The sequence below is a fragment of the Streptopelia decaocto genome (assembly GCF_964273445.1).
Source record: "Streptopelia decaocto genome assembly, chromosome: 4".
Taxonomy (NCBI): domain Eukaryota; kingdom Metazoa; phylum Chordata; class Aves; order Columbiformes; family Columbidae; genus Streptopelia; species Streptopelia decaocto.
Window position 1 is genome coordinate 30644000 of NC_138658.1, and position 13406 is coordinate 30657405.

The 13406-nt window shown below is 44.8% G+C and overlaps 1 protein-coding gene across 4 annotated transcripts in view; it reads right to left on the reverse strand.

Annotated features, from left to right (window-relative positions):
- LOC309438579 (putative E3 ubiquitin-protein ligase HERC3) overlaps positions 1-12042 on the reverse strand; it is a 52338-nt gene extending 40296 nt beyond the window's left edge. The window contains exons 1-2 of one of the 4 annotated variants that reach the window (XR_014183822.1): positions 11509-11851; positions 7356-7613 (exon numbers count right to left, since the gene is read on the reverse strand). Coding sequence is in view for 3 of the 4 variants with exons in the window: in XM_082050171.1 (XP_081906297.1) it covers positions 7356-7613; positions 11509-11653 (403 nt within the window). In the remaining variant the exon portion in view is untranslated. Of the gene's footprint in view, positions 1-7355; positions 7614-9555; positions 9575-11508; positions 11852-11952 lie in introns of those variants that run through there. The other 3 variants (XM_082050172.1, XM_082050171.1, XM_082050173.1) reach the window with 3 other exon arrangements.
- Between the last annotated feature and the right edge of the window lie 1364 nt (positions 12043-13406).

The window sequence follows — 13406 nt, forward strand, 5'->3', positions numbered from 1 at the left end:
CCCCAGTCTGTGACAAAGTACCATGTGATTTTCAAAAGCACTTGGTGTGCTCTTCACTCTGTTGCCATTTATTTAAAACCCGCGGTGATCTGCATGTGAGCAGGACAATGCCACACGTTCCTGAAAAGCCACACCTGCACAGTGCAGACTCAGTCCAGCACCCTTGCCCTTGCTTTCAATGACATCCCCATGAGGTTCACACGTACCGCTTGAAAATACCTTACTGCAAAGAAGCAGGGTGACTGGAAAAGGGAGGTCATTAATGTAATCCTAATGAACACTTACAGAAATTTATTAATTTTCTCTATTGTAAGATTGGAAGACACTCTGAGAAAAGGAGATAGGAGCCTCTGTATATTCCTTTTTGGCAAGTTTATGTAGGCAGGCAGCTGTTCAAAAGGCAAGTCAGGTATAAAGAGAATGAGCATTTTCTTCACAGCTCCGCTATAGGAACAGCTGTTTCCTGCTAGCAGCCTTAGGTGTCAAAAATATTCGATTTCTAAAAAGAAAAAGAAGCTTCGCAAAGATCTTTGAAATAAATTCTGTTTCCAATGCAGCTTAAGAAGGAGTATCAGGCTGGTTAACGTTGACTGAGTCAAACTTAAAATCATCACAGACATAGTTAGGCATCTTCTGGCAGATTTAATGTCTACAGACAAGAGAGTAAGCATATACCACGAGCTAGAATCAAAACAGTCTTTCCATATAATAGTTGCACACTGAAAAACAAGTAAATCCCTTTTCCATTAGGAAAAGGGGACATGCATCCTGAAGATACGCACACACTCTAGTAAGCCTTCAAGATCAAATAATACAGGATGCTTTACATTTACCTTCACCAAACTCAGGCTTTGTTACTGCAAAACGCATGCCTACATGTTTTCATGCAAAGGAAACATAGACCACTAAGGCAAGGGAAAAGCTATCCATAGTGACAAAAAGCCCCTGGGCTGCTTTACTGGGATGAGAATAGAATTTTTGGAACTGGTGCGGAGAAATTTCTTCTTTCAGATGCCTATTCACAGATCCTCGCCTATACAAAAGCTGCCCAATAACAGCCTATTATCTGTGGCTATGTCACATATTGAAGACGAGAACAATGAACTTCCAGCATCAACAGTCACCAAACTACTGAAATTTCTCCTAAAAGCTGGGACTATCAGCCCTACTTATGCATTCAGCTTAATCAAGTCATCACTTTTGTCTAGCACAGACAACTATTCTGAATACAGAAAGGTTGGGGCATTTAGAAAACCTACATCTACAGCTTCCAGCTTCTCTCCTGCCCTCTCCCTTTACCTCACCACACACAGTTACCCAGTCATTTTATCCTGAGCCCACCTTTCAGCTTCAGTGTGACTGCAGGAGGGGACAGTCACTAGTGCCACACACCATGCCAATGCAAGCATTCATGCTGCTTCCAAGCCAGGCATGCACACAGCCTTTATTTCTGTTGCACCTTCAGAAAACCTCTGAATACTACCTAATGCAGAAATTATATAACCAAGAGAAATGGAAGAAAGGAAGTTTAGGGTGCTAAACTACTCTACAAATTCCCCATTAAAAGGCAAAAAGTTGGTCATTCCTACTGCAATTCTGCCTTTTGAGACAGAAGACATTAAAATGGTCCCTTATGTCCTCAGTAAAACAGGCTGTACTGATTCTAAAAAAAAAAAAAAAAAACAAAACAAAACCACAACCACCAACAAACCACCACCACCAGTACCTTGCTTCCCTGGGCTCAATCTTGTTTTCACACCTCAAAGTGAAATCAAGAGAGAAATCTGGTGGTTTTAACAATACATGCATTTTTAGAGACAGCACATTTTAGAGAACACGTTACAACCATTTTAGACTCAAACTATGAGTTTCTTTACTGACGAGAAGCCAGATTTCTACTGGTTTAGGCTCTCCTAAAGAGTCTTATGTCTCTTCAGGTTAGGCTCTCCTAATTCTTCAGTCTCAGGGAATATTGGTAGAAGTCACTTCTCATGATCCAAACCACACACAACTTAAAACAGCCTACTACAAATATCTGGGATATTCCGAGCCCCCAGTCAACCAATTCAATGCAACATATGCATATTTAAGATAAAGGGAAAGTAATTTTTAAATCCAGTCTTCTAATTTTGAAATGTAAAAATCATCCTGAAGCCTAAATTGCACCAATTCACCTGAGATGGACACACCACAATACAAGTCCAGATTGCTGGATGTTGCTGCAGTCATTAGTGAAGGCATAACAACCTCAAACAGCTGGGTCAGATCCTGTAAGCAATCAAAGGAGGGAGAGGGATGAGCACAGATGAACATACCTGACTCTCCAAGGGGCAGACAGTTTAATAATCTAATTCTTCTTACAAATAACATTTACAATAGATGCTGAAACATAATAAAGGAAGGATTCAGACGCAATTTATGTTTCTGGTTTAAAGTCAGCTGCTGCAGGCCAGCACCAAAGATCCGACTCTGCAAGTGCCTCTCTGTCCCCCAGGTCCCTCAGCACACTTGTTTTCAGGCACATCCTGCCAGAATTTGGCAAGACTGATGCCTACAAGCAGGGCTGCCATGCCTCTACTACACCTTTTAGAGCATGCAAATTTGTTTTTGGAGCATAGAGAAAATGTGATTAATGTGAAGGAGGACTCTCCCAGACCACAGCACTTGGGAAGTGTTGCAATAGCAGCATGCTGAGCCTCAGCTCCATGACAAAACTGTCTCAGATCCTCATGAAAAGCCTGTGTAGTGGAGCCTTCTGGAGTTGCTGATGTTTAAGCTCTTTTCTTCCTTGTTTCTCTCCTTGTGCAAAGAAGGAGGAGGCAGGGGAAACTAACCATTCTCCTGCCACTGTCATCCCACATGAGAGCAGCTCTCAGCCTTACCTATTCAACACAGCAGCCATACCTCCTCATGCGCCACCTGCTCACTTCCACGGCTGCTTCCCACAAACACAAGCCCTGCTACCTCTCCTCCTGAGCACCCAGGGCCTCCTGGCTGACTTCCCACCCAGCAGGAAGAGGCTAAAAGAGGAAAATCCATACAGACTGTCCTTCCAAGCAGTTGTGCATCTAAATTCTCAGCTGTTACAGGGTTTATGATTAACAGGCATGCCACAGTGAGCACCAAGGTCTCTGTAACCATGTACTGAAGTTCAGGACAAGTGGATTTATGTTTAAAAAGGCCACTGAATTCAGAGAGTCCAGGGGGATCTGGATCATGTAGTGGGTTTTTGTTTTGCTGGGGTTTTTTCCTACTTTTTGAAAAAAAGATCAAACATATTGATAATACTTCTAGCCCTGCAGCTATGGGCAGATAGATTCCACAATGCACACAGAAGCAATACTACCCTGCACATTTGCATCCAGACAGGAAATTGGTAAAAAAGCATGGGTTTGCCTGCTGTATGTTACCAGAGGAAAGGCTCAAGGCAAATTTGGCACTAGACATTTTCCTGCAACTCTCTTGAGACATTAATTACCAAAGCCCAAGTTTTCTCACTCGCAGAAGTCACATGAAGTTGAAGTCACTTTCAGAGGGAAAAAAAAAAAAAAAAAAACTCTAGACCAGAAAACAAGCTCCAAATCTCAAACATGTTTAAGCTTTACAAGTGGCTTACAACCAGCTAGCTATTTCACAGTCCTCTGTAATTCCACACAAATCTCAAGAGAACCTTCACCTGGGCCTGTATTTTGTTCCCCAGTATATGCATGCACATTCAGATAAAACATGTCACAGGGAGTCAAGACATCATGTCAGACCTGAAGAAAATCAATTCAAATGAGATTACAGGGCTGAAGAAGTAGAAATTTAGATATAGTGATGGAGAATAAATATCTTGCTTTCTAAAACTATTGCCATGCAAAATTATCACTTCCCATTAAGAGACATAATGGATGTTAACACCTGTTTATGCTCAGGAAATTAATACAAGCTCAAACTGACTTTGCAGAACAGAAGTATAGAGTGGGCTCAACATGTCACAACTAAGATTGCCAGGTTGCTTCTCCTAAGGCATTGTCAGAGGCTCTGGGGATTCCAAGTGCATTATGACACAGGTAAAAATTAAGACAGGCCAGACAGAAGCTTTATTAACTATGTTCACGGCAAGAGAACAATGGGACAGCAGCTCCCCCTCTGCATCTCTGCCAAGTGATTGCAGAGACACCAATTATATGTTTCAGGGGAGGAAAAAAACCAAAAAAGGTGAGCAAAATCAGTCATTTCAATATTAACAAACCCAGGTATCCATTTGTGACAGGGATGGACTCCTCAGGTAGCTTGCTAACCACCACAATTCAAAAAAAGAATGAAATGGTAATGTGACACTATGGGGACATGGCTCTTGGTGGAGCCCATAGGAATGGCACACCCGGTATTATCCTAGCTCAGGGGTGGGGAGGTGGAAACAATCACAGCCTGTTAGCTTTTAGTTGAAATCAATATTCTTTTAGTTAGTATAAACTTTTTAGACATCTTAACTATTACCACTGCAATGTAAAATCCAAGAAAAGGGCACTTCTGTTGACTCATACTCTTTCAGTGGTATGAACTCCCCCAGTAACTTCTGTTCCCTGTAGCAGAGCGGGACAAGAATCACTACACCAGATGCTATCATGTCTCTGCATTAAATCCACAAGCTCAGCTGATGTGACAGTAAACACTGCTTTATAATTAACACCTTTCTTTCATTTCAAAAGGTGGCCTCTAAAGGATTCCTCTGAGAGGAACTGCTGAAACAATTCTGTGCTACTGTTTGACATTTTTGTGAGCAGCATGAATGAGAAGCAAAATTGAATCCTCCAACTACAGACATGTGTCAGTGGGCAGCAGCAGAAGAGAAAAAAATAATTATTTGGAATACATAGTAAGGGAAGAAAGGGAGGCAAAGTCTTCAAAGCATTCCCTGCAAATATAACAATTCTTCTCCCACTGGTAAAACCTGTAAGCCTTGCAAGGAGAACAGGGTGAGATCCATGTTCAGTGCATTATTAGGTCCCAGAATTTTATTCACAAGCAGACATAATCCTGAGGAATAACCATCTCTGATTAAACAACATGATCATACATTCTCAAAACACTAACTGAAGCTTTTAGCATGCTGGCAGCGTAAGGCTCATGTACACACAAAGTGAGAGATAAAAGAGAGTTTCGCCTTAGGAGCATGGACCTTGGCAGCAGGAAGGAGATCACTCCACCCCTCTGAAGTCATCCAGCATTTTTATACAGGCTTCAAAAGGCTGAAGACCCCCTTGCATATTTTCATGTCTTGACATTACCCTGACACACAACCAAGCCGCTCTGCAGGCCATGGTAAGCATTTCTAAAGTCTAGTGGGGGCTCTCCAGGGGCTGCCTGGAGGCAACAGTCAGTGTTGTGTCCTAGTGTCCCACAGCAGGAGATGCAGCTCACTCCCACAGCTGGGCAGAGGTCAGCCGCTTCCAGCTGCCCTCGGGAGCTCAGCAGAACCAAGCCATGAAGCAGTAAACACAAGAGGCTCAGCCCACACTTCCCTGTCCAGCAGAGCCTGGAAAAAGGCAGCTGCAAGACAGCCAGTAGTGCTGTGTTGGCAGAGAAACAGTTTCTCAAGGATGGCCACAGGCTCCTCAGAAGGCAGCACTGCATTACCTTTAACAGAATAAATTAAACCTGCAGAGTAAATGGGAGCTGCTGTCACAGCTTAGTGACAGTCTTTTAATTTGAGGGGTAGAAGGAGGACACTTGGGATCAAACCCAAATAACTTTTTATTTCTATTCCCAAGTCTCAGACTGCCCCTCTTCTGCAGCCCTCACTGAAGGCATGATTACCTAGTTGCTAGAAGTCTACACTTCAGCATTTAGGATTCACAAGATCCATTTTCAGCTTGATGATCTACTCACTGTGAAGCCTCCATTTTCATTATCATCTTACGCTTTATTTCCTGGGTAAATGAAGGCTAGCCCAGCAATGTTTCTCAGAGTACACATCTTCACAGCACTTAGGACAATACTGAATTTCTGAGGCCTCTGCACTAGAGTCATGCAGCCAGTTAGGGTATTTGCAGGATGAAGTATCCTCATCAGGTTGAGTGGAAAATTCACCAGGCTTGGCTTCCTTTTACTAAGCATCACATTTACTCCAGGGCCTAAATTTACAAATCCTCAGAAGATAAACAGTGGTTGTGCACAGAGAGGACTTAAGCACTCCTGATAATCCCACCCTTTTTTAGTAATTGCCTGGAAACCACTTGTAGGAAAAGCATGAGAAGCCAGATTAAAGGTCAGCTCCTCTAATTCAGCACCACAGACATCCAGCACCCAACACCTACCACCCGATTTTGAGAGAAAGGAACAAAAGACACACTGACAGAAAAAAAAGAGCAGTAGAATCAGTCAGGTCAGATTTGCACATAATACATGGGGAACTGTGGCTATTTTGTACACATCTCATGTCTCTTGTGCAATAATAGGGTAAATTACAGAAGCCCCAAGCCTTATAGAGGTTGGCCTGCAGTTTGAGGCAAGATGACATCTTATTGCTCTAATTACCCATGGAGGAATTTTTAGTATATTTTATTATATTATGGAAACAGAAATACCTGTATCTTCACCACATGCCAAAACAAAGCAGTTAATGGAAGGTGAATTGCAAGACAAACATTCAAAAGAAGGTCCATAAGAAAGGCTTTGGGGTTTCTCAAAATACACAATTAAACTACTCCTTCACCATGGAAAGGAGAGGCATTAGCTGCCTGTGGTTCTGCACACATAGGTTCTGCCCATTAGAACACAACAAAGAAAATGCAATTTTAGTCTGGAGAACACAAGGCTACAATGACCTTCGAGACTAAGAAAGCACGAAAGCACAAGTTGACAAGAGAATTCCAAGAGGGCAAAACAAAATTTATAAACGCTCTTGGCCAAAATAGAGTTTGTTCTCCACAACTATACTCATGGGTCTCCTCTTCGATATAAACAAGAAAATTCCCAACAATAGCTGAATAAGAGATGCAGTGCAGTGCAATTGGAAAGACAAAGCCGAAGACACTTGTGACTCATGGTCCTCTCTTCCCTTTTATAAAAAGCCAGCATAACGCCAAATAACAAAATTTGCCCTGAGACCATCTGCGCTCAACTCTGTTTTGATGCATTTCCCAGACAAACTGAGCAGACCTGTCTCCCCACCCATGCTGCTCAGCTTCAGCTTTTCAGAGCCAGCAAATATTATTCAGCATCATTACTGCATTATCCCACATGATCTTCAGTTCTGTCAGCTGCTCCAACTCCAGTGCAATTAGCACAAAGCAACTTCTCTCATCTTCTCAAACCACCAGCCTCAAGACAGTTTGAAACGCATCTAAAAAAAAAATCAGACTTACCTGGCTTGCTTCCTTCACAGTCATGCCCCAATTGGCCTTTGGTGTTCAAGCCACAGGTATACACTTCCCCATCTTCCAACAGGAACACAGAGTGGTTTCCTCCACATGCCACCTCCTTGACATTTCTGTCGTGAATGAATCCATACACCTGTGGTTCAGGAACGATGACCTGGAGGTTGCTACCTATCCCAGGCTGTCCAAAAGACGAGTAACCCCAGCATAGCATTTTCTTTATTTTCCGCAAGTCATGTATCCTTCCTAGGCAAGAGAAACAGGGAGGGGATAGTGAATGAAGCAAGTACTCAACAAGTGATCATACAGATAAGCTGCTCAGAGCAGGAGGTAGAAACAAACAAAAAGGTATTTCCTGCATGATTGTCAGTTTTGTGGACTGCCAGTAAAAAGGATTTCCACTATGACACAGACAAACAAAGAAGAACCAAGGCAGCTCAGAGCTCAGGTACCAAGTCAGCATCTTCATGCCCTGGCCATCTCCATCTGTAAGGCAGTAGAAGTGTTTTGAAACCCAGCAGACCTGAGCTTTTACTTCAGCAAAACCACTCTGCTTCAAAAAACAAAATCAACAAACTCCAATGCTTTTTAGATTAATGGGTCCAAACCTGAATTTTTGGAGTTACAGTGTCACATTTGGGGCCACTGCCTAAGGAAAACTTCAAAGATTATCTCAACAGTGGTCAAACTAAGCCTGACCAGACAGGCATAGGTATTTGCAGTGTACTGGCCAACATGAAACTGTATTATTTCTGATAAATACAGATTAAGAAGCATTTTGTTCAACTGAACACATGCTTGAAAGCCACATATGTGCATGTACACATGCACACACCCCTAAACTGCAGCAGGAATTTCCCAGAAAACAGCGGTTCACAGGGAGCAGTACACTGACAACTTGTCCCCAACACCAATGGGCAGATAACACAACTTGCCAGCAGTCAGTTGTTAATGTTATCTTCTGTGCTGCACTCAGTAAAAGTCAGGGATTTCAGAGTGGGCTAATATGGGAAGGAAAAAACACACAGCAATATAAAAGGCCCAAGGTATTAGTCAGCCTGAATTTGATAATGACAACAAGATGCTAATGAATAAAAGCTGGAGGGAGGGAAACAGCTCTCACTCCAGAAGAAGGATAGGAAAGATTTTAGTAACACTCCATTGTTACTCCTAATCTCAGTGGGTTTGGGTTATTTGTTAAACATGCTACACTAGCAAGACATCGAAAACTCCTCTGCTTGAACCAGAAACTGATAAAAGCTTTTTTTGTAAAGGGGAAAAAAAAAAAAAAATATATATATATATATATATATATATATATATAAAGATCCAAGACAAAGTCTTATGACTCATCATGCCAAGTTTTAAACTAAGGCAGTTTACAGCAGCAGCATTTACTACCTCAGCACAAGACTGAAAAGCAAAAGGTAACCCTTGAAGCCCCAAAGTCTCCTCAAGGAAACAAGATTCCTTTTCCCACTCTGAGCAGAGAGTTTCCAAAGCCTGGTGCTAATTCAAGCTCTAGGTATTAGCAATAAAGCCTTTCCTAATCTAAGCCCTAAGCAATGAGTGCTCATCTCTTACCCCACTATCCTTGCCTGTCAGCTGGGGTCACGCAGTCAGGTGTGGTCCCTTCTGCTGAGGCAGGGCTGAGTTGGATGGGGGAAGAGAGGATTGGATTTTCCAGTTGTAATTCATCAATGGTGCAATTTCCTACCACAAATTTTACTAGGATCTCTTATTAGACGCTTTAAAGTATGCCATGAATCCCGTTTATCTCTAACAGGCTTTGCTCCTTTATAGCATAACTCCATTCATTCACATACACATAAGTGCTTATCACTGGCCAGCTCCAAAACATCCAGAGAAAAAAGCAGGATATTTCAACGCTCTGTCCAGCTGTTAAACTGGTTGTTGATTTCACTCTGTACTTGGCTGCCCTCTGCACAAAAGCCTGATGGAAGATACCTTCTGTGCTGGATACACTATTTCTTACACTAAGAATAGGAATGCCATGGAACACAGTAAAATTGAACTTCATGTTCTATCTCTGAAAAAAAAAAAAAAAAAAAAAAAGCACGGCATAAGCAACACCTTGAAGGTGGCAACACTAAGGCAGAGAAACATTCCAAAACTGACATCCGAAACAGCAGAAATCTGGAACTGCCATTTAAGCCTGGGGAATTACCTTGTTATGAAGATATAGGCAGCACAATAGCAGCAGACCTGAAGATCCAAAGAGCACATTCCCCGCTGGTATAAATGGATGTTGCCTTTGAGCTGAAAAGATTTCACCTCTGTATGACTTGAACTACAATGACATCGTACAACATGAGCTAAACATTAATTTGGGATATCTTTCTAGAAGGGTTGATGAACAGTCTGCTCCCCATAGATTACAGTCATCTTTTCTAGTACTAATTTCATTTAAAATGCTAAAAATACTTTAATTACTTTCCTTGTATTCCTAATTCACACAAGAAATTGCTGTAATGGGCAGGGGGATGTGACAGATTGGTATGAGATCGTTTTTCCTCTGGGTATGACACTATTTACAATAGAAAGAGTTCAAACTCACAGTAATTCATATGCACAATAGGATAATGTTTCAGAGAAGCTCAACTCTCATTCATGCTAGTGATAAGATTTTCTGAAGAGCCCTGAAGTTTAACAATCCCTACAGCAGACAATGAGGCATCAACATCCCCTTCAGAAAATCTGGTCTTAACTAGATTTTTGGTTAGTGTTTTTAAAGTATCTGCCTTGAATCCCACAACCATCCTCCAGACACTTTGCTGATAAGTGCCTGTGCAGCCATATTCCAAGAGGACAGAGCAGTGCTTTCCACTGAAGGATGAAAACCAACACAGCCACTTGCCACTTGGACATACAGGCACAGCCAAATATTTTCCAGTGGTATGGTAAAACACATTTTTAATTTACTTATTTTGAAGACACAGCACATTTTTAAAGCCACAACTGGACTAATATTTGGGGTTTTTTCTCCCCCTAGAAAAAGCTGCTGCAAGTTTTAATACACCATGTGTTCAAGTAGGAGCTGTGTCCTGAAACAGAACAAGGCTTCAAACGACAATTTCATGCTCTGTTTCCAATCTGGTTAACACAGTTTCTCTTCTTTTACATCAGCAGAGGAAGTAAAAATGCACGTTACACTGCAAACTACCTCTACAAACTGTATACCTCCTTATACTAAAACAATCATGTAAAATGTTTCTAGTGTGGGCAGGCAATAACACAGAGGAAATCTATTGTGGGTAGAACATCCACCCTCTGCTATAATAAGGCTCAGCTGACATACTAAGTATATATCCTTTAGTGAGAAAACAACCCTGGTTGTTTGGTAAAATAATCATGCTACATGTAAGATCATGACAGGATGTGTTTTAATTTGCCTTTTTTTCTTTTCTTTTTAATAGCTATCATGACATACGGTCTCTTCAGACATATTCTAAAGCCACAGCTGCAACCACAACTATAGTGTTTCTTGTAAAGTTATTTAAGTTTGTGCTTGCAACAAGCAACACTCAAGGCTGAATGCTCTCTAAACAGAGATCTGCCAACTGGCAGGGCATAAATAAACAAGTTTTTTGCTTCCCTATTGTTTCTGAGATTTCAGCTAGCAACTGTGCTCCTTTTGAGCACTGCCCAATAATGGAGCAATTCACTGCTTCTTTCTGCCACTAAACGTCCAAAGCCCACTTTCATCTTCCTTTTGACTTCGTTTTACTCCAACTCAATGCCCAATGTAAACCAGGCTACACAGCAAGAGAATGCAAGGTGTAACAGTGAACGAGTTAAAGCAGACACAGCATTTCCACTGTATAACGACACGCGCTCAGCTGGAGGTGTCCCCATGGAAAACATTTAGAAATAGATAAAGCCCAACAAGACCCACATCGTCTCCATTTTGCAATCCCAGCAAGAACAGCACCCTGCCTTCGACCCAGACACAGGTTTCTCGGCTTCCACGCTTCACCGCTGCTCCCGTTCCCCACCCCAACCGGCGCTGAGCTCCGCGGGGACATCGACCCCCCGGGGCCCGGGAGCGACAGCCGCGGCCTCGGACACGCGCTGCCCCCTCCGCTCAGAGCCGGCCCCCGCGGCACGGATCCCTGCTCACCGTGGCGGCTGAGCAGCGCCGACCGGCTCCAGCCGCAGCCCCGCTGCCGGCCCAGCTCCCGCACGGGCCCGCGGAGGCCCCGCCCGGGGACGCGCGTCCTGCGCCAAGCAGGGCGGCAAGCGGGGGGGCCGAGGGGCTCCGCCATGCCGCCGCGCTGCTCCGCGCACGTCGCGCTGCCGCTGTTGCCTCTTGCCCGTTCTCCCCCACAGGTCGCTTCGGTGCCGGGACCAGCAGCAGCCCGACCGCCGGTCCCGCCTGGCAGCTGGGCTTCCCCTTCTCCCGTACTCGCCGCTACAGGCCGGGCCAGGCCCGAACCCAGCGCTACGGGCCTGGGCTCAGATCCACCCCAGCGGGGCTCCGACCGCGCCGGGCGGGACGCCCAAAGCAAGCGGCTGCCCCCAGCCCCCCTGTCTTCTGGTCGCCACCCCGCTCCCCATCACTCACCTGCCGCCGGCTCCGCCGCTACCGCCACAGCAACGAGGAAGTCCAGCCCCTCACACCGCGGCCGCCCGTGGGAGTGACGGCTCGGGACGGCCAATAGGAAGCGCGGGGCTGGCCCCGGAGCACAACTGGGCGGTGGACGGGGCGGGGCGCTCTGTCAGACGTTGGGTCCGCCCCGGCTGCCCCAGCACTATCCCCGGGCCCACTCCGCTCCGCTCCGCCCCGCCCCGCCCCGCCCCGCCCCGCCAGCGCATCCCGGTGCTGAGCGTTTGCCTGGCGAGAGCAGCGGTGAGGGGAGAACTGGCCGGCCCTGCGGGGCTCCCGGCCTGCTGGCATCCGGCGGTGCCCGCAGCCTGGTTCCTGGGGCAGGGGGGACGGCGCTCTCCCGGGGACGCTGTGTTGCCGTTTCCGCCTCGCCCCCCAGGAAGAGCTGTTCGGGGAACGTCCTTTCCGCGGAGCTAGGGCACTGCTCGGGGTCACGGCTCCCTGCGGTCGGTCAGCCGGCATGCCCGCGGCCCCGCCGATGAGAAACGCCACCCCGGCTGGGGCTGCTGCCAAGGGCCGAGCGCTGGGGACACCAGCAAACCGCGGCCGCGGGCTGTGGCTGCAGAGATTGAGCAAGTCTTACTGGCTGAGCGGATCAGGGGCTGCCCTGAAGACAGTAGAAATCAATGGGCAAAGTTAAGCATATGCAAATATTCTAGAATATAAGCTATTCTAAATAAAAATCTCAAGGGAAAGCCAGCTTTCCGCTGCCTAAAATTATTTTCTTTGTTTTGTTAAGCATGAAATGTCACTAATAACAATAGCCAGTTCCTTTCCTCTCTCCTTTTTCTCATCTTGTATTTTACCTGGCCTCTAGGCACCTGACAGGCTTGTTTGTTTAGGAATTCATACATTTTATACAATGTTTCAACCTTTGGAAAATACTTGTGGTCAAAGCATAAATCTCTGTTGGGAGAAACAGGGGGCGGGGGGGGGGAGGAAGCCAATAAGCAAGCGATTATGTAATTCCTGAGTACTCATTTCCTAATTTTAATGCCATCCATTAGAAAAAGATTCTGCACACCACAAGAGCAATGCACAAACTGGATCCCACTTGGACCATCAAAATGACAGTCAATATTTGAGCAAACCACACAGAGATGTTTGCAAGGGCTCCGAGTGGGAGGAAGAGGTCCCTAAAACAAGTCCAGTCCTGCAGCATTCATCTTCCTTATGCTACATCTCTGGCAGTTTGCAGTGTTTGTGTACTTAGCATGCAATGTGACCTGTATTGGATAAAAATTCACCTGTATTTGCGTGGATCATGCATGTTTAGCATAAAAAGAGCTACTCTCTAATGTAGAATTACACCTGTGATGTAATAGTTCTTACTTAACCAGTGTGACAAGCAGCTTCCAGAACAACTAAAAGCATAGAGGAAAAAATATTTCCATTGTTTTTTGTTTTATTTA